General features: G+C 40.1%; 1 protein-coding gene across 11 annotated transcripts in view; it reads right to left on the bottom strand.

The window, feature by feature from the left end:
• CPNE1 (copine 1) overlaps positions 1-22,569 on the bottom strand; it is a 53,987-nt gene that overhangs the window by 11,013 nt on the left and 20,405 nt on the right. For all 11 annotated transcript variants that reach the window (XR_014566138.1, XR_014566139.1, XR_014566140.1 and 8 more), the window contains 6 exons: positions 7,655-7,783; positions 5,892-6,071; positions 3,980-4,054; positions 2,143-2,214; positions 1,281-1,364; positions 450-539 (listed from right to left, as the gene is read on the bottom strand). Coding sequence is in view for 8 of the 11 variants with exons in the window: in XM_083746565.1 (XP_083602691.1) it covers positions 450-539; positions 1,281-1,364; positions 2,143-2,214; positions 3,980-4,054; positions 5,892-6,071; positions 7,655-7,783 (630 nt within the window). In the remaining 3 variants the exon portion in view is untranslated. The remainder of the gene's footprint in view (positions 1-449; positions 540-1,280; positions 1,365-2,142; positions 2,215-3,979; positions 4,055-5,891; positions 6,072-7,654; positions 7,784-22,569) is intronic.

Raw genomic sequence — 22,569 nt, 5'->3', positions numbered from 1 at the left:
TCATGATCTTGGTCTTCCATAAAACTACATTTAAGCGTGTAGGATTAAATAATATTATTTATTATTTTCAGACATAGTTGTAGTCCACAGTGGATGTACTGCAAAAACTAGTCTATACAGAAAGACAGCTCTGGCAGATGATGTTTCCAGGTTAACCAATAAACAGAACAAGGGTTCCTGCTCAGTTAGAGGGATGGAGAATAGCTCATATTGCCAGTATTTTCAGTGCTGCAAGTATATTTCAAAGAAATAAATGGGTAAGCACACAGAAGGAAATCTGGTGCAAAAATAATGGCAATCTAATTAAATTACTGGGCAGCCACACATTATTTGGTTTTAGTTCTTCCACAGTCAGACTTCATATTGCAAAAGATGTTTATAATTAAATCAAATGGGTTCTCTAACCTGTATTTTATTTTTATTTTTTAAAGTTAAATCATTGTCATCACCTTCATTGGTTTGTTGAAGTCACCACCACAGAATGTTTGCAGAGGAACACTGAACTTTCTCCAGCAGGGATTTAAATTGTTCTTAATTACCTATAAAAGAAATCCAATTACAATCAAGCGCCTGAGATCTCTCCTCATCCTACAAGTACATTATGACAATGGCATTCCCTCACCTAGATTTCCACAGATTATTATTATTTAAATAATAATTCTGTTCCAATACCTGCATAATAATTTTCTGGATGAAAAGTAGAGTACCATTATGATAAGACATAACTCACTGCTTATAGGCAAATATCTATTAATACACTTGATGTGTAATAAACATGTATGTATTTTCTGTATTTTTAAAGCCAATTTCTAGTTTCATACCTAGATAAATTTAAACATGCATCTCAGCTGAATGTGCACAGTTTGGCGTAAGTATGAGATTTTGGGTGGCTACAGCTGCAAAATTTAAGAGCTGCTGCAGTGCCTTCCAGACATCCCAACTGGCTTGTACATCACTGCCCAAATATGAGGAACTTATAGTGGGTTGAAGTCTGAGAACCACTAGCAGAAGAAATTACTATGTAATGCAGCCCACTCTGCCCACTGAAAAGGTGTTTCTGAAGATCGGAAGCCCTCCGGAAGAGTGTGGGATGAGGAGGTATCACCCAAAGTCTGGCCGAAGAATCTTGGATTGGCAGAGCTCCATTTATGCATAATGCCTCTGCCTGATTTTGTCCAAAGAAGTAGCAGCTCCATTTTTTTGCAACTGAGTTCATTCAGAGTTCATTAAGATATAGCAGCTCCTGAAGTTCAAAAGTTGAATCACTGTGTAAATCCTACCTCTGATCGGTAGACAAGCTGCCATTTTCCACCATCACTCTCCTTATAAAACTCCAAAAATGGATCAGATTTGCCCAAAAAATCCTGCATAGAAAAAGAACCTTGATCTTTATACAAATAATAATTCAGGATGTAAGAACTTCTAGAGCAATATACATTTCTGCTATTCATATTATATCTATTATTACTGGCAACCCCCCCAAACATTCAACGAATAACAGCTTATTTTCAGTCACAGATGTTTCTGTTGGGTCCTTTTGTTCATTTAGTAGCCTGCAAATAATGCATGCCTATGCTCAGCTAAGGCAAACTATAAAGTGCTTTAAGCTTTAACCAAAATCCATGGTAGCGAGAGCTGAAATTATTATGCTTCTCTAGGAAATCTTTACTTCAAGAATTAACTTCAATAAATGAAAAAAGCTTTACAAAATAAAAATAATAATCACCTTTAATTTCAAGTGTGGTCTACACACATGCCTCTCACATTCAACCTCCCCCCCCCCGCCCCCTTCGAAGCAACAGACAGGTCCATTCTCATGTAAGCCCTTAATTACTACACTTATTGCCATTTCCTTCTTGATGGTTCTGTCATGACAGACCTTGTGAAACCTATTCACACAGGTACTGCTATAGAGCCAGTGTGGGGAAGTGTCCAGGGTTCTAGTCCCCACTCAACCATAAAGCTCAGTGGGCCAGTCAAGCCTCTCAGCCTAACCTACCTCACAAGGTTGCTGCGAGGATAAAATGGAGTGGGGAGAGCTCTGTACACCACCTTGAACTCCTTGGAGGAAAGATGGGATATAAATGTTGGTTCAAGTACGGAATGAACTGGAAAGAGAGTTACTTTCAATATACCATTTACCTTTTTGTCTAAATTCCGGGCTTCAACATCTAAGGACACAACTCTAGTGTCTTTAATCTCTTCTGCAGAAATCTAAAAATTCGAGGGGAAATAATTTCAGTGAGATTTTGGAAAGTATTTCTAATGTGAATAATGCAGGCCGTTCAAATACACAAATTATAAAACAAATTCACCAATGTACTTTACAGTTAGCTTAACCAAAGGAGAAGTATGTGAAGCTATTATGTTCCAAATACATTCGCATGAAGCAGCAGTGTTATTTACTTCCTAAATTCCTCCTGTGATAATGTGACTGCTGTGGAATCCAGAAGCTGTCTGAATTACTTGCAAAACGGTTTTGGTTTTTTTAAAAGCAAACCTGAACCACTTCATACTCCACACATAGATTTGACAATAATGAGGTTTGTTGTCCTGTTTCACTCCCCTCATCTTTTCATTGTTTTTTTAAAAAATGTTTAACTATCAGAGGTCTGATTTAGCCCTATTGAAATGAATGGGAATGGGAAACTACAAAATGTCTATACTATTCCCAGCAACTTCTCAAAATAGGATAGGCAAACCCTTAGCATGTATGCCTATATAATGAATTCTGTAGCACTTACCGTATTTTTCGCCCCATAGGGCGCACCGGCCCATAGGGCGCACCTAGTTTTTTGGGGGGGAAATAAAGGGGGAAAAAATATTTTCACCCCAGAACAGGCTGCTATCCGCAGCCTAGCTACCCATGCCTAGCGGAGAGCTGTGCAAAGCCCGAAGCCTGGGGCATGCTGAGCTCAGCACGCCCCAAGCTTCTGGGCGCAGGCAAGCTCTCCGCTAGCAGTGCGCACCGACCCCCCTCGCTCTCCAGGCTTCAGTGAAAGCCTGCATTCGCCCCATAGGACGCACACATATTTCCCCTTCATTTTTGGAGGGGGAAAAGTGCGTCTTATAGAGCGAAAAATACGGTACCTATTTTGTTTTTTTTTTAAAGGCCTGTACATTCCTGTGTACACACAACACACCCACCAACAATTACAAAAAGGATCACAGGGGTTTGTTGGTCTCCAGGAGTAAATTTCAACCTAGGGTTAATTCTGCTTTGCTTTGACACAGGGGTTAACATAGTCTAAACTTGAAATGTTTATTTCTTATTTGGAAAAAGAAAATACAAACAGAAACCTCATTAGGCCATTGAGGTTACTGAGGTACATTGGCCCACTTCCACTATTTACTATGAGGCCAGTATTTCACTTAGATATTATTTGGTTTCTGTGTTGTTTCCTCTTCTGTTATAAGCCAATATCTCATAGTTCCCTTTTTCTCCTCCAGGGCTTCCTGATAGCCCAATAAAGAATTTAAATAGACACTGAGATTTCCAATGTACCCCAATAGCTTTTGTATTGGATCACTTTTTTTAATATGATACTTAAAAAACACTATTTTGTCTGTTAAACTGGAGTAATTCTGAAATCGATCATAATTTTTAAATTTATGTTTATTTCAGATAGTTCTATATCACTTAATATTTAAAATTAATGGTATATATATTCTTAAAAGAAAAACACTCACAATTCGATTTGTTCATAAAACCAGAAAATTACCTTAAAATGCCTGCTGAAATAAGGAAGACTTTGTCATGTGATTGAAGTTCAGCAAAGGATGCCTGTCTAATCTCAGTTGGGCGGGAATTCCATAAACACCCCCCGCCCAACACGGAATGAATGGCTCCTAGTAGTTATGAGCCACACAGTTGAGCTATGGGGGACCACTAACAAGGATTTTAAAGGGTTCCCCAAAGCAATTATTGGTGAAAAAAATTGTAGAGGAACCTTAAACTAGCCAGAAATGAGTTTCTTACCGTAACAGTGCCTTTTCCTGCAGGTTTTCCTTTCTTCAGCATTAAAGGCTGAGTGACAGTTTTACTCGACACAATCTAAAGAAGAATGAAATGTATGCATCCATTACAAAGGTCACATAAAGTGATATATTCTACCCTGAGGCAGAAATGTGAAGGAAGAAATATCATTGGCAAGAAGCCAATTAACATGCTGTCAACACAACAGACATTTTTGCAGCTATCAGTTATAACAGCCAATCATAACTATTTACATAGTGTGAATTTTTATCATGAATCCCAAAAGCATTTGCCAAGATACATGTCAATGTAACTATATAAGTGTAATGAGAAACAGATTTGAACTTTTACGTGATTTAACCATTTGGATTTTCAGACAGTTCCCAAAGCCTCAGGATGCTTTATTTTAAATTAAAAGGACAAACACTATAAGGATCAAGTAAACTCACACGCCAAGGTGCTGAAAGGATTGTGTAACTCAGCCCTAAGAACAACATCTAATGCTGTAACAACAATGTTATGGCAGATGACTTGCTGCCACCAGCGCAGCAGCCCCTTATCCAGAGCTTTCAGTGTCGGCAATGTAATTCTTCTCCTTTACATCCACAGGTGTGGCAGTGGGTGTGCCGGACTGTTGCCTTGCCTTGGTAATGGACTGGATAAGAGTCAATAAAGTGAAGCTCAATCCAGATAAGACAGAGGCTCTGTTAGTGGGTGGTTCCCTAGACCGCATGGATGGGAGGTGGCCTGCTCTTGATGGGGTTCCACTCCCTCTGAAGGAATAGCATGGATCCATTGCTGTTGCTTGAGGCTAAGGTGGCCTTGGTGGCATGGAGTGCCTTCCATCAGCTTTGGCTGGGGACCCAGCTGCACCCATATCCGGACAGGGATAGCCTAACTTCTGTTGTCTATGTTCTGGTACTTGGTGATGCTTCTGAAGACAGTTCAGCTGCCAGGTTGCTTACAAGGGCAAGACGGTTGGAGCATATAGCACCAATCCTGGCTGAATTGCACTGGCTGCCAATTAGTTTTCAGGCCCAATTCAAAGCACTGGTTTCAACCTATAAAACCTTAAAGGGCTAAGGACTGCAATACCTCAAGGGTCGCTTTCCATCATATGAAACAACTCGGACCCTGCAATCACTATCTGAGGCCCTTCTTCATGAGCCTCCTCCAGGAATGGTCAGGAGGGCAGCAACATGAGAACTGGCCTTTTCTACTCCCTGCTTGTGGAATGCTGTCCCCAGGGACTGGGGAGGCTCGCCTGGTGACTTTGTTATATATTTTTAGGCAGCAGGTAAACATATTCCTCTATGGCCTTTTAAACACTCTCTCTCTCTCTCTCTCTCTCTCTCTCTCTCTCTCTCTGTGTGTGTGTGTGTGTGTGTGTATGTGTGTTTATATTGTAAATCACCCAGTGATCTTTGAATAAAGGGTGGGATAGAAATTTAATAAATAATAATAATTATTGTTATTCTCCTTGCTGCCAACATAACATTGCTGCATTGTACGTTTTCCTACCCTATTTCATTGGCACATGTGGGGGTGAGCACTCCTGCAATGCCATGCCACACCTCACATTTTGGGTTACTTAGAGCCAGCATACATCAGACATAAGGTCAACATCTATTTCGAAGCCGAGGGGTGGGACTGAGAACAACTCTATTATGGAATTATTGTTATGTGCAATAGTCACAGTGAGGTCTGGTTTTAGGGTTGGCAAGACTGATGTTTGCTAGTGTCCAGCAAACAAGCAGGCCCATAGAGCCCTGCACCACCACGCAAAAGGAGGCACTTGATGCAAGTACTTCTACACTTAACTGAAAGCTTTCAGAATATTAACTCCTCCTTTCATCTGTGTAATTAAAAGACTAAAAAATAGCATGTAGCATTACAGTACTATGTTTTCCAGTACCTGTCCCAAGGTGCACTCTGCCCCTCCAAGAAAGTCGTCGTCATTTAAGTCATAGGATTTGTTATCAATGTCGTAAATGCCAAATTTCAGTTTCTGAACTTTCTCAAAATAATAATCAATTCGCAGCTTCTTTGAAAATTGAGGATTCTGGCAATTCTTTATTTTTTCAGTTCGATCCAACTGTAACAATACAACAAGAAAAGGAAATGTCATGCTTAACACTCACATTCTTCAACAGAAAACTAGAGGTGCGATCTAACCAAAGTTAAGTACTTTCTAAGTTCTACTTTCAGTGGGAGAGATTTAAGACTGTTGTTAATCCCTCTGAAACTATTTGGATTTACAAGTGCTTCGTTTTAAGTTAAGAGGAAGAAAAATGGTTGAATATGCCAAAGTTAAGCAATTTTAGGTGTTTAACTTTGGCTGCATCTCCTGTTTGAAATTCTAGAGCACCTCTGCCAGCCAGTGACAAAAATACTGAGCTAGAGGAACGAATCATCTGACTTGATATAAAGCTGTTTCCTACACAACACTTTCCTGTGGCTGCTTACCACAGGGGAAACAGTTCATGGAAGCATATCTTCCATGGTGGTCTTCTTGTTAAGGACCAAAGAAGCAAAATTACAAAGGAAAACACTAATGTCCTTTTTTTCCTGTAGGTTGTTCAGGTCATAAAGTGGCCTGAGTCACATGGAATGCTAAATCAAACTATGACATATTTTGAACAAGCAAGCATGCAAATACACAAAGCAAAAAATCATGGCCACTTTGCTCCTTCCCTAAACGATAGTATGAGATTAAAATTATGTCTGATCCTAAGATCATTGTTTGCCTCACTCCAAGTAAACCACAAAGTGCAGCTAAAGTTTGTTTTTGGCTTGCTGCTCATGGCTTGTTCGGAGGAGACAAAACCATGAACCTGGGTTCCCATGTAATGATATGCTAAACCATGGCTTGGCTTAGTTTTGATTAGTGCATCAGCAGTAAGCCTGGGGGACAGCTGCAGATTGTGCTCTGTGTGCCCACATACTTGCTTGCTCAGGCTTAGTCATTATTTGGAATTGGCACTACATGTGACCCAGGCCAGTACAGAAATATACTGCCTTCAATCTTTCCACCATCAATTACTTGTAGAAGTTACAAAAATGAACAAGAGTTTTAGGCAATCATGCTGGTCCATTATATATATATAAATCCCCACAAGTTGCATAATAGTAATAGTTTTTTGTTAGGAAAAACCAAAATGCCAAAGTTGTGAACAGGCTTCTGATTTCTCCTGAACACTTTTCCAGGTTGAGTAAAACCAGAAGGGGAGAAGAAAAAGTTGGGTATGTTGACTCTGGGGCAACTAAAGATGTATTGTCTCCAAATGCAACTTCAAACAGTAAAAAGATTTGATAACATAGTGGAAATTTCAGCATTACAATGGGAATATTAAAAATGCTGATGCTATGTTGTTGCCGGCCTCCTTTCTCCACCAAAAGCCAGAGGGAATGAATTAGCAAATACTAAATTCAGTTAAAAATAATTTATAAAAACTTCCATGATTAAAAAGCTTGGGCTACGTAAAAGCCCTGTATTATTTTTTTAAAATGGGACATAGAAACAAAACTTGTGATATTTTGTTGTCATTTAGCTCATTTAATTGCTTAAACCTGTAAAATATTAATCCTTAATTAATCTTAATCAAAACGTTAAGTGTTCAGATGTGTTCACATTGCCAACATCTGGTAGTTTTCAAATTACTAGAAACAATTCCTTACTTCGGTCCATTGGTTTCCACCAACATCTTGAAGCAGGACACATAGAGGGTCAGATTTTGAGCCAACATCTTTATCAAGCAGATTATCGCATGATATGGACAGTTCCACCTTTGTCACGCAGTGCGCCATCTGTTAACAGAGTGAAAGGAGAATATTGAATACTCATTAAACAATTAGGTCATAATAGTAAAAAATATGCATACAGAATCACAACAAATCTTCAGAAAATTTCATCCCTGCAAACTGTTTTAGTTTCCTAATACTTTCTTTGGACTGCCATGTATTCTCTTGTCTTAACAGACCATAAAGCTAAATACATTTTCCTCCAAAAATAAAATAAAGAAATAGAAAAGTAATGATCAGATACACTGCTTTAACTACTTGTCTGACACTCACAGAAAGATTTGGCCAAATGCCATTTAATACGATGGTGTTCGGGTTGCTTCATAGTCAGGTTTTCTAGAACATGAAAACTGCATGAAGCTGCACTTTGCTTGTACACATGTGTATTTCCCTGCAAAAAAGCCTCTCCTCCTGCAAATGAGGGGAGGGGTTGTGGGCGGGAGCCGAGCTCCGCCTCAAGAAGGGGGTGTTAGCCCCCTGCCACCCACTCACCTGGCTGGCGCATCACGCCCACGGGCAAGCGCCCAACCAGGTGCCTTGGAAGGGGCGTGGACTGCAGCTTAACTCGCTGTTGCGTCAGCCACGCGGCCCTCACTTTTCGCTGTCCCGTTGTAAGTCACCCACCCTCCACTCCCTTAGAGCTCAGGGTTTCAGTTTTTCTCTTGGCCTTGCTATGGGCCTTAGGTTGGTCGCCCTGGTTGTCCGGGGGGCGTGGTAGGAATTTTTCCATTTGGCATTAGGCTTTGTGGTTTTTTCGCCTACCTCATAGCAATCGTCACAACTTTCGTGGTATTGGTGGGTAGGGTAGGCATTGGAATAATGTGTTTGTGATGTGTGGAAGGGCTAGGTGTGGCCATCGCCTACGCCTTCAATTTTGGGTATTCCGTTAAAGGAATCCGGCGGTCGTGTATTCTGTCCGATGCCTGTGTGGCGGGAGGCCATGGCACAACCCTCGGTGACATCAGGGGAGAGCTTATAGTTGGATTAGCATCAACAGGCTCCACCTACTTGTGAATAAACCCCCCTTTCAGACTCACCCCTCTCCGAGTGGGTGGAGTCAATTGACGTGATCCAATGCCTAAGCCAATACCTTTTCACTTGCTGTAATCAATAAAGTTGTGGCCTTTTCTTGCCCGTTAACCTTATATCACGTGTCCGTGTGTTTTCATTCCACTACGCGGGGATCGGGTCCTCGAACCACAACATGTAGTGTAACATTCAAATGGACCAAATGCAAAATGGGATAATCTGCACATCAGTTTCACACTAATGTCAATGGAAGGTAAGCAGGAAGAGATGAAGCCCTGCTTCAGATGCTACAGAAGCAACACCTGGCCCAACCAACCCTTTCATGCATCTAAATTTAGCTGATGTAAAAAAGGATTGTGTGGGGACACTATTTAGGCTTCCCAAACCACTGCAAAGAATAGCTGTGCACACCTGAGAAGGTGCAATAGCAACCAGAAGGTCCCAAGAACAGTTAACGTCTGTTTTGTCTCCATTTTTTTTACTGGACACCCTCTCTCTTGTCTATAGGGCCCAGCTATAGGGCCCAGCCCAGGCTTAACCTGTGACAGTAGCTATTTTACCATGGGTAAATATAAATGAGGAAAACCACCACTAAATATTTCATTGTTCATGTTTCATTCCTTGTAGCTCACACTCATTGCCTCCACAACTGGCAAAGTCTGGACATGATAAGCAGATGCCATAAGACCATCACTCATTACTCCTGTGATACGACTGCGAATCACTTTCTCACACAAATACAAAAGACGATTCATAAGTAATAATCATACACAAGTTCAGAAATATCTAAAAGAAAATCCTCTGGGCAGACAGGACACCTTCTACAAGATGGGCACACAAATCACGTGACTATGCACACTCAGAGGAGATATCAGGGTCTGGCAGGCAGATATCTCTGATTGGTCTGTAATCCAACAGATGAAAGGGGCTGCTAGATTTGTTCGAACTTCATGGAATGGCAGATTCAACCCTGCCAGTTTGTTCTGGTTTCAGAGCCTCATAGATCTTCACTTCCTTTCAGAACTCCCACACTGGAAAGGTGGAAGGGAAAGACTTCACCAAAACCTATCTTCCCTCTCATAGCAGCACCATACGCAATTAATCTGAAAGCATATGCCTTGACAGAATAGCTATGTTCCTTTAAAAAAAAAAGCATTTTTATTCAAAATTTCAATAGCATACAAACATAAATGGACGCAACACAAAACTCAGTACATCTGTTGTTATATTTGCCATATAGTCCCAAGCCAGCTATGTTTCTTCAAAAATGTCCTTTTCTTAAATCACACTATTATCAGTTTATGCTGGTTCCAGGCAAATCTGCTATCCCTTGCAGTTAACCAAGTTTAAATGAGTTGCAAAGTTCCCATTCTCCTCTCACTTAAAGAAGCATTAGCTACTTTCCCAATGGCACTGCTAGAAGGAAGTAGCCTGCAACTCACCTACATCAGGTACTGGCAGACTTCAGGCTTGTGGGATCTTGCTTTTTTACTAGAACCCCAAGATCCTCGAAACACACACACACTAAGAATTAAAGAATTCAGAGCCTAGGAACTCATTTTGAGAGCCTGAATCGAACAAAGCTCACAGTCCTTCCACACAGGTTTCCCAACCTTTCTTCATTCCAGCAGTATAATGTGTTGGCAGCACTTGTTAATTCTGTTACTGCTTTTTTCAAGCAACTGAGAGTCAGAGATTCTTGTAGAATGTCCTGAGATCTACCAGCAGACACAGATCTATCTTCTGCCCACCCTAAAAGGAAGGAATTTCACCACAAGTGCTACTGCTGAGAAGGGCAAGGGACACTCAACCAGAACTTTTCTTTGAAAATCACCCCCAAGTTAGGGCAATAACAGCAGTGAAGCAGAGAAAACTCATCTTCTTTCCAGCCACTGATCAATCTCTTGTCTGAGATTGCCTGGTCATTCTACAATTTGCTATGGTGCTGCCCAAAGCAGGCTGGACTAAGCAATCTTGCATTCTAACTAGGGGGCTGGTGAGAGTTGTAGCCCAAAACATGTGGAGGGCATTAGGTTTTGCAAAGGGTGCTTCAAATATTACAAGCTACCCATGAATGTCACTTCCAGATAATATTCAAGTGTCCTTTTGCAACATTTCTTTCTGCAGAAGTATAAACCAGGTTGTGTCCATCCAGCAGAAGTTCACCCCACCTTGGGTCAGGTTATAGAAATAAGGCCCCTGATAGCTTCTACCTGTGTTGACCATTTTACCTGGAACATCTTACAATGCTCTTCCCAGTGACTGGATTCAATAGCCTATTGGTTTCTAGTGGTGGGTGAGGATGCTGTTTGCTGTTTTGAGTTGTGTCCACATAATACGAAAGCCCTGGGAATAGCTTGCTGGTAAATCTTTCTGCCTGGATTGAAGAATGCCACCAGCTTATCTCCAACCATCCTTTGCATTTGCTTTAATATCACCATTATAGAGTCTCATAAGAGGAGCAATTTCCAGCCTCTGGAAAATTAGGAAGCTGCCATATACCAAAACAGGACAATTAGCGCCTTATTGTCTACACTGACTGACAGCAGGACTAACATTCCTAGCCATGCCTGGAGATGATCAGGATTGACCTGAGACCTTCTGCATGCAAAGCAGATACTCTACCAATGAGCTACACCCCTTCCTCTTTGATGGTTTGGTCAAGTGCTTTAATAAAACCCTCCTTTATATACCACCTAAACCACAAAGATACAATTCCTGATCCTGTGTTGTTTGCTTTTCAGGCAGGCCCACAGGTCTCCCTGGAATTATCCCCTTCCTCTCTCCCACAGCGCACAATCTTCCATAGGGGAATCATGGGACAGAACAAACACAGCAACCCTGGAGCCTCAGATACAGAAATCAGTAGTGTTTATAGATGGTGTTGATTACATACAGAATAGCTTGACTAGGATTCGGATAAGAAAAGGTACCACAAGAAGGAACGACAATATACCTGGGGATAAGGATTTTTAATAAGCCTAAGGTTACACAATACTTGTCAGATGTCTGAAGTATTTACTCTGAATTTGTTGCATGTTTGGCATGGGAGGAGCATTTCTCTCAACTCGCCAGGGACAGATGAATTCACCAGCTGAATTCCAGTTTTCAGCTAATAGGGATAAACATAATGCAGCCCAGGCAGAATAAGGGCAGTGTGCTAAAAGAATAGGCAGCCTCACTGATGTCAAATTTGCACCACAATTTCTTTAATCCAACAATACAATACCACTCCCAGGAAGGTGCAACTGCCCAAAAGAAAGCAGGATGCAACACACAACAACAAACTTTTATTTATATCCTGCCCTCCCCAGCCGAAGTCGGGCTCAGGGTGGCTAACATCAGATATATAATGTTGGTATAAAATCAAACAATAATTAAATTACCTCCTAAAAACATGTCAAAATCAAATTAATATCTAATTAGATGGCTTTCTGCAGGGTTAGGGTTTGGAAATGTAAGTGCTCATCGATTATCTTATATGGGCCTGTGAGAATGCTGGGAGGCCTCTTTCATATTATTTCTTATACAAAAAGAAAAGGGGAGTCAGGCTGAGCCCTGACCAAAGGCCTGTCAGAACAACTCCATCTTGCAGGCCCTGCAGAAAGATGTCAGATCCCACAGGGCCCTGATTTCTTGTGACACAGTGTTCCACCAGGCCGGGGCCAAGGCCGAAAAGGCCCTGGTCCTGGTCAAGGCCAGCCTAATCTCTCTTGAGGCCCGGGATCTCCAAGGTGTTATTATTTGCAGACCATAAGGTCCTCCAGGGGGCGTACCAGGAGAGGCAGTCTCGTAGGTATGAGGGTCCTAGGCCATATAGGGCTTTATAGAGTTTCAGGAAATGCTGAGTTAGAATACTGTGGAATTATGGTGTAGCCTTATTGTATTGGTCCTCAAGCCTAATGGCTCAACTTGGATCCAGCGAGATTTCTGGCAGGTCAATGCTGATCCTATGTTTTGTATTGGTACAGGCTGAGTAAAGCCTGTTTCATCCACATTCATCCTTTTCAACGGAAGACTATTGCTTTAAGAGCATGTAACTTCAAGACTAGTCGACTGCAATGTCCTCTATATGGGATTTCCCGTTTTTGTCCCGAAACTGCAGTTAGTGCAAAATGCAGCGGCATGATTGCTGACAGGAGTCTGTTGGCATATTACACCTGTGCTTGAAGATCTGCACTGACTGCCAGTTCACTACCAGCCTGAGTTGTTCTTATTGGTATATAAAGTTCTTAACTGTTTGGAACCAGTTTACTTAAGGGATTGTCATACCTCATGCATGCAGTTTCACTTTGATCTGCAAAAGAGGCACTTCTGCTAGCGCCATACAATATCCTTTCTGCGTTTGTAAGGAGTCTTCCTTTGGCACCTATACTTTGCAGCTCACTACTGACATTAAGCTAGAACCATCACTATACTCCTTTTGATGCCTATTGAAAACTTTTCTCTTTTGGCAAGTCTATCCAGGCAGACGGTTTGGTTATATCGGTTCTAAATTTTGCTTCAGATGTTTGATTGTGATTAGATGCTTTTAATATATTTTTTTAAATTAAAAGGTCCCCTTTCAATAAAATTTGTAAGCCAGTTTCATGGCTCCTCTAATGTAAAAGTGCAGAGTAAGCACTAAAATAAATCAAGCTATTTTTGCCTGTCTTGCTCTCACACATAGCCAGCTCAGAAACTGATCACAGCAATAATGTAAGAATACTTATCCAAGTCAGACCTAAGTTTTAGGTAAGCTAACAAGAGAAACTACTCACTTCGAAAGCTCTAATCTAATTGTCAGTGCATACTGAATTATTAGCATATGGTATTAAGGGAAGATAAAGTACAATTAAATTTTATATTGATATAAATGCTGTATGATCAAGGTCTGATCACAGAATCTGTAGAGAATACATACAATTAAAAAGCATTCACACAAACAGAAGCAATATATGAAAGCTTGCATTAGAAGAACAAAGAATACTTTATTCTTCCTATTAAAGAAAACATACATCTTCTCTTTCTTGCTCACAAACTAAAGTAGATGATCAATGGTATAATCTAGTGTGTTATTATTTGTGCTATTGTATTTGAATTGTCTTTTATGGACCACTTTGAGCGCAATGTATTTCTGTAAAATGCAGAACATAAATAAATACATAAATACTATCGGCAACTACCTATGTTGCATCATTTCAGCAAATACACTGGTGGTTACAGCTTGTGATTTGTCTGGAGTGAGACAAACCACATGTCCAGGTTCAGATGATGCACTAAGCCAAATTGTGGCTTAGCTCACAGTAACACAGCAGCAGTACCAGTGAGGACAAGCAAAGCAGACACTATCTATTCTCAAGAACCGCACCTTAGCGCCAAGCCATGATTAGACTTAGCATTACATGTTGCTGAGCCAATGTCTCAATACGCCCCCACAATTAAGGAGAAACTCCCTACAAATAGAAAGCTAGAATACCAGGGTGGCTAGGTTAAAACCTTCTCTGCAAATGTGCAATTTGTTATTGGAAGTGGGGCCAGTATGGTTGCAATTGTCCACCAACAATCTGAAAGTTAAGCTCTGTCATCTTTCTTTTACATTATGCAATTCCTTTAATTGCTACTATGTTCATTCAGTTTTAAATAATTGCTGCCTTTGATAAGATGAATATATAAGCTTCTCTTTAACTCTATGCAGACATCAAAACATATTCCCCTAGGCATATTATTACACTAGAAAAAAGGAAAAGGTTTAAAGGTAAGATACCGTGCACTGCTCTGATTCGCCAGAAGTGGCTTAGTCATGCTGGCCACATGACCCAGAAGCTGTACGCCGGCTCCCTTGGCCAATAAAGCGAGATGAGCGCCGCAACCCCAGAGTCGTCCATGACTGGACCTAATGGTCAGGGGTCCCTTTACCTTTACCATTTTGTACAAGAAATACTACATTCGCATGAAGTATGCTACACTTCCAAAGCAAGTAATTCTTTTCAAAGGAAGGAATAGCTCCTAAGGTCACAGAACAAGGCAGAAACAAGTTTTTTATAGTTTTTATAAAGGAGTGGGGAAATCTGCTAGGTGCTTACTCTGCAAAGTGAACTTGTATTTAATTTGAGCAAGACGTAAGATCCTCATTCACTGTATTCCACACAATATAAAATTTACTTCTTATTCGTGGTTCTAGGAATGCATAATCCTATTCCTACACAATGGGTGGTGGTGTTATTTCCTACTTTGCTACGCAGGTCCCATTTAATGAACAGAATGTGTTCCCTGGAAATTGTTCATTAGGCGAGCATTCGCATACCAGATCTACAATTTGACCATTTCCTATGAAAATATTTCTAATGCAGGATTTTCCAACCTTTCCCCATTTCTCTCCATGGTTTCTTCCTGAAATGGCTGCAGCCAATCAGCAAGAGAAAGAGAAAGGGGGAAAACGGATTTATCTGATCTCACCTGCTCCCTGATTTTTCCACTCTCTCTTGCTCTCTGATTTGTCCTATCTTGCCCCGCCTCCCAGCCCTCTTTCTGTGGTTTCTACCCGAAAATGGCTGCCACCAACCAGCAAAGCACAAACAAGGATGTTGTTTGTTTGGATAAGTGAATCTGTGAAGTGTACAGCAGGTTTGGGCATAATTCTTTATGTGTGGCTAAGTGAATCTTCGGCTAGCAGATAGCCAGACCCTGTGTATATTGTTAAAGCCCTAGGAAGGGAGAACTAAAAAGCAAGCAGCATGAACAAAAACATTTTTAAATCACATTTAGAATGTAAGTTTAGAATTACTGTCTTGAAAAAAGTATTCTATTTTAAACATATCTGAGGGGTAGCATGTTAGTCATTTGCAGCAAACACAAAGATTCTTGTGACATCTTAAAAATTAACAAATTTATTATTTGTTACAAATTTATTATTTGTTATTATTTGTTACAAGCTTTCTTGGATCACAGCTCACTTCATCAGTTGCAAGACCTGAAAGAGAGAGGGATTGGAGTCATAGTGGTTTATCTATTCTACCCCCTGACCCAGGTGCCCCAAGAACTGTCTTCCCGTTTAGATTGTGTCTATCTAAGGTGTGTATTTAGGACAGAATATGGGTTTTGCTGGTGTACCATGCTGCCCATTAACCTCCATTCCTGAGCTAAGGTATAGTCTCAGTGGTAGTGCTACAGTCCCATCATCATGGTAGGGTTTAAGCTTACTGAGGCTCCAAACCTCTGCTGGTGTGAGGCACCAATTAAAACGGCCCATCAGAGAAGGCTGATGGCTCTTGGGGGTTTGCCTTTCACTTCAAGAGGCAATCCTGTTAAAGCACTGGTCCACCTTCGAAAAAGGGAAAAGGCCTGAATAGTTGACAAAATTACTCATGAGATCACTCTCTGGGATTTTTCTTTTTTGGGGGTTGGGGAGCAGGGAGTGATGCAATGAAGGAGGACAACAGCTAGAGCAATACTGGCAAAAGACTCTGAGCAAGTCCAAATGAATACAGGGTAGAAACTGTCTGAAAACCTACTCTACGGCAGCAAAGAAACTGCGTTTCTGCCACCACTGCATTCTACAGTCATTCAGTGCAACTTTTTTGGGTGGTCAATGATCAGTTACATCTTGTTTCATGAAATAATGAAGACAGTACCGAATGATTTCCATCCAGTCTCCAATACTCCATTCTTGGGAAAGGAGCACAGGCATGTGGTGGCATCTTAACTTCAGGATTTTTTAAAAAATTTAAGACTAATTATCTAGAGCCATTTGAATGTAGTTTCAGGTTGGTTATGGGATGGGGGCAGCTTTGATCCTCTTAGTGGGCAATCTACTCCAGGAACTGGACAGGGAGAGCATGTCCTTGGTGGTTCTGCCAGACTTCTCTGTGGCTTTTGTTATTATCAACCATGGAATCCTATTTTTGTGAACTGCCTGGTTGTGATAGGACTTGGAGACACTGATTTATGATGGTTCTAGTCCTTTGTGCAGGGTCAGTTCCAGAAGGTGGTGCTAGGGGACTCCTGTTTGATGATTTGGCCACTGGGCTATAGAATCCCTCATGACTCCATCTTGCCTCAGTGCTAACCACTGTGTGACAGCATCCGTGGTTTTGAGATTCTGTGTTAACAATATGCTGATGATGCTCAATGCTACCTTTCCTTTCCATTTAAATCCAAGAAAGCTGTTCAGATTCTGACTCATTTTTTGACACCTATAAGACTGGATAATAGTGAATACACTGAAGCCTGACTCAGACAAAGCAGAGTTGATCCTGGCCTTACTCTATCTTAGATGATAGCAGACCTCTTGGACACAGGTTTACAGTTTGGGTGTGTTCCTAGCTTCAACCCTGAACCTGGAAACCTGAGTTTCAGTGGTGGCCAAGTGCACTTTTGCATAGCTAAAGTTAGAATGCCATCTGCATCTTTCCCTGGCTATATCAGGTCTTCTCACAGTGACACATGCTGGTCTTCTATGACACAAACTGCTTTCAACACACAACCAAAATATATTATATATAGTATTATATATCAGTATCACAAACACCTCCATGTTGGTGTGTATGTGTGTGTAGAGATCTGATTTCCAAGGTTAGGCATTATAAATGCAAGAAAAAGGCCTTGTAATGTATCATTTTGCCTTTCCATTTGACCGAGAAAGTCATGAAACATGACCCAGAGACATGAGAATACAGGAATGGCATCTTGCACTGCACCAAAATTGTCCACTAAGCCCTTGTAGTCATCTGCAGCCTTAGCCTTCAGGTAAGTGATCCTGTAAGTGATCTTTGTCGCTAAAAAGATACAATTGTTTAGTGCACACAAACTGCATGACCAGACATTTTGGATCATATACTTAGGATGTATAACAAGTTTCAATTTTGTAGCAAACCAAAGCTTTAATCGCCACAAGCAATTGCTTGTCCAGAAAACATGGATTTCAAAAAGGGAGACTTAAACTGGCCTTTTTTCATGGAAATGTAAATCAGGAACATCTACAATGGCTGTTGGATGACCCCTGCCAATGGGAAATAGGGAACGCCTGGCAATCATTAGTGCTTCTGAAGAAGTACAGCAGTAAAAAATCAAAGTAAAAAAACTTCCTTAGAATGGATGGATGGGGAGAGAAATGTGTAACTTATCACCAGTGATGCTACAGACACTAGCCACAGGCTGCCAACCAAACTATATTCAGTGCAAAAGGTACATTAGCTAGTTTCTAAAAACCCAAACACCACATTACTGAGAATGGCAGTAAAATGTTTGGCTCACATATGCAACTGTAACTGGGTTATAGTTACAGTGCAATAAGACAGTCTGAAAAAGCCCTAGAACTGTAAAATGCATTCAAAGTCAAATGATTTTCTGAATATCCTCCCCTTTAGCACAGAAGAGTATGAAGATAAACAGGACTGCTGTAGTATACAGTTGCTTTTTCCTGCAACACTTCAACTTTTTTGTAGGTTTTGTGCTTTAGAGACCTCTTTTGGAGTCTAGAGGTTCAGAGTCTATTAAACCCTCAAATTTTGAGAAAAGCAAAGATTTGTTGCTTTTATCTTGATGTCAGAGTTTATGAACAGGGAGCCCACCAACAATTTGTAAGATTGAGAATCAGCTCAAAAGTTTGCATTTACTTATTAAAAGCTGAAGAATGAGTCACAAACATATGTCTGAAAACATGTTCTGGAAGCAGTAAGAATTATTTCATTAGTTTACAAGCATTCAGACAAGTAATACTGATCTTTTTACTGAAAAAGTCTAATAAGGAGAAATATGCAAACAATTACTGTGTAAGGTAAGGTCTAAACCCAAAATGAGTGATGCCACCCACGGATTCAACAGTGGTCAAGGTAACAAATTCTTTCAAATGCTCATTCTAACTAGTCAAATGGTACAATAATGAGAGACAGATGCCTTTTATAATCATATTTCTCTCTGCCCCAAATAGTTTCTTAAATCTGCATTTCAGACAGGTGCTAAGAGTTTACAAGAGAAAGGAGCTAAGAACACTAATTTACAAGTTAAAATATACAATGGGTGGCAAACCTGAAAGCAGGGTGCAATATGGCAGAGAAACAAACAGCTAGCTATCACATAACATAACCTAATCTACACTATTTGCTACTCTCATCTCATTCGACTGCATCAAAGGATAAATGCCCTAGTTTGTTACACTCTTTGAACTCTGCATGTGACACATATGCCAAGAAGTTGTCTGACTAATACTCCTTGATGAATTCACCATATTTCCTTTCTACAGCTGAACAGTGCCAAGATTTAGTTTCCACAAATGCTTACTAGGTAAGGTCTAAACCCGGGCCAGAGTTTCTAACCTAAACCTTTGAACAGGGATTTTTATGCATCATAACCCTAACTGACTGAATAGCAGGTTAGTTTCTTTTCTAGAAGATAGGAAATTGAACCAAGTGCCATCATGGAGCAATATATCTTTTGTTTACTCCCATTTAGTAATGTTAAGTCAGATCACATATATGCAGTGCTTTTTTTCTATATATAAAAAAATGTTTAGGGGTACTCTCATTTTCCTACTCATATTGAAATACTGCCCCCAATGAGGTCAAAGTTAGATTCACAAAATGTTTAGGGGTACCCCCAGAAAAAGGCACTGCATATATGCATGAGATTTCAGGTACTTCTTGGCAAAGAGCCAATAAGATGTTATATGTTATTTCCATTTTCTAGACCTTTTGAATATAATAGTGTCACTAGACTTCATAATGTAATTTATACAGCAAAAGCCATTTCTTTGTGCCTCTTTGTTAAGTTCATTCTTTCAGAATGGGCATACGAATCTTCCCTACTACACTACCGACACATCAGTTTGGTCAATTAATTATATTTTAGAATCAATAGAGAATCATGAATTTGGGTGCTCATCTTAAATTGTTTCTATTTTCATTTTCGTATGTTTTTGATAAGGCAAAGCTAAGATACTGTGTTGTACTGGTTACATCTTATACTTATACTATTTTTTAGCTTCTAATAACTTTTGACCACAGAAATGGCCTGCTGATATTCTAGTAAATCGCTTTCCTGTCTATTTAAAATTGAAAACTGTGTAGTTGGAATAATTATCAATAATTCTCAACAGATGGACATTATTTTGCATTTCTCAGTCAGAAGCATTGCTTGCTTTTTGTTCATCAGCTTAATCCAGACTGCTCAGAATGTTCCTTCTGCATTTTGATTTGTATTTGATGCATTTCTCATACTTATACCCATTTTCCAGATGTGAAAAAAGGAAAGCAGTAGTAAGCAATAATGTGACATGTATCTCAGCATCATTGGATCACCACAGTACTTAATTGAAGCGGTGGAAGAAATTGCTCAAGAGAATACCACAGCAGTGAAAATGTTCAAAGATCAATTTATGTAGCAGCAGTTCACTTGTTGTTTCACTACACTCATGGTTTTATTTATTTACAGATTTCTACTGCACTCTCTAAACAAATCCCCATGGTCACAATATGCCCAGAATATGGATAGCAGCAGTGTTCAGTGAATCAATACACAATGCCGTGTTATTTAGTCGGCTGCACTCAACAGGTGATTTCCTTCTATGAGGAAGGTGGATTCTATAGAAATGGGGCAACAGAGCAGCCAGGTAACTAGGTGAATAACCCAAACCCCTATCCTTTTCTTTACCCACAGACGCTATAATGCTATGCCTATATTTGAGGTTATCTACCACACTTTGATTAGCTTAAGAATTCAAAGACTTGCTGTGTGAGCTTTAGATGCTTAAATGAAGCATCTCACATCCCACCCCCTGACCTATCCCAAAACACTACCCACAACATACCTACTTCATTTAGCGCTGCAGAAAGAATCAACTGCACCATTCTAATCCCTCCCCCAGTCACAGAATCATAGAATTGTAGAGTTGGAAATGGCCCCGAGGATCATCCAGTCCAAGTCCCCTGTAATGCAGGAATATGCAAACCTGCAACCGTGTTGTTATTAGCACCACACTCTAACCAACTGAGCAATCCTTTATATGTGAGCACTTACCAGCAAGTACATTGCTGCAGATTATGGTATTGCAAGATGAAAAACCTTACTTGGTTGAACCATCATTTACTGCTTCCAATGTATTCCCGATCATAGAATCATACTGTTGGGAATCTGAGGATCATCTAGTCCAACCCCTGCAACGCAGGAATCATTTTCAGTTACCCAGGACACTGCATACTACAATCCCTACTAATCCATTCCTAATTCTCAAACCTCATTAAAGTTATAGATTGTGGCTTGAGTTTTACTGAGAGTAGACCCATTGAAATTAATGGGCATGTTAGCCATGTTTATTATTTCAACAGGTCTACTCTGGGTGGAATGAGCATCTTTAGAGGCTTTCTACGCTCCCCCCCCCCAACTGCCAATACGGCAAGTTTATGGTGTCATGAACCACTTATTTCCTTTGCCATGAGCTTGTTGAATGCTAAGGAACTTTGATTGTATGAAAGGGGTTTTTAAAAGAAGTTTTCCACTAAGTTTTCTTAACTCTTACCGCCTAAGCTTTCCAGATCAGTAACTCCCTGATCTGTAGTTTGCAGTTTCATACAGTTGAGTTAAGCTGACCAGAACTTCATGTACTACTTAAGATCAAGAAATGCTATTATTTTCTATTCTATATTCTATCTATTATTTTCTATTCCTAGCCCGGGCTTATTCCTTAAGTGATATAATCATCACACAATAAATTAAGTTGAATTCCATATTTCACTTTTGCTCAAATTTCATTTTCAAAAACTAGTTTAGCACAATGCTAAACTACTCAGACTTTCTAAAAAGCTGGTCTTACTAGCCACAATATTGGTAGGTAACTATTATATCTGCTAACTAGAAGGGGTGGGAAGAGATTTGTGGCTGGTATACAACCTAGTTCAGCAATGTTTTCATTGCCTTCATAGCTTTGGCATGAATGTAACTTAAGTTAAGAGTCTCTCATCTGCAAAATAGTTCTTTAGTTAAGTAGAAATGTATTGAGTCTCTGATGAATTACATTTTCACCTGTGAGTGTTCTTCCTACTTTAAACATGTCTTAAACATGTCTAAGCTATCTACTTAATAATGTCTTTGAATTCACTTGACAAGGTCTTTTTTTCATTCCTACTTTTCTAGTGTGTGGGGGTGTGTGTGTGCCTTTTTCACTTTTAATGCTGCTGTTATTACTGGGCTCCTTCAACCTGCCTATATAGTGTAATATTATTAGCATTTCATGTTTGCAATATATTGTAGATACAAATTTTGGAACTTCTGTCCCATCGCAGCAGGCTGTGTGTGCAACCTGATGCAAATGCTCATTCAGATGGAAGCAAGACATGGATGCACATTGCTATCCACATTTCATGTTTCTGATTTCAGGATGCTCATTGGTGTCTGCATCACAGTGTCAATGAGAACACACATCCATGCTGCTAATCTCATTCAACACTTTATACGATGGCTGAACTGAAATCCGTTTCCTCCTCTCATTTTCTGTTATTTCTCATTCTTGCACAGCGACTTCAGTGTTTCATCCAAAAATGGCACTTCATAGGGTATTTATGTTTGAGTGTATTTGCTTTAGAAGTACAACACCCTGTATTATTCAAGAAGCTGAAGCAGTGGAACCGTGATGGGAGATTTCACCTCAATGACAGGCTTCTCTGCTTTCCAGATACAGACCACTCTTTCACAGACAGGGTAAAAATATAGATCACTTTTGTTTAGAAGCATGCAACTAGCCTTCCATATGGGAAATTTGTCAGAGGTTACATTGAAGAGGAAGCTGAGTG

Source organism: Podarcis gaigeae (genome assembly GCF_964106915.1).
Source record: "Podarcis gaigeae genome assembly, chromosome: 6".
Classification (NCBI taxonomy): Eukaryota; Metazoa; Chordata; class Lepidosauria; order Squamata; family Lacertidae; genus Podarcis; species Podarcis gaigeae.
This window is presented reverse-complemented; position numbering and strand designations above follow the sequence as displayed.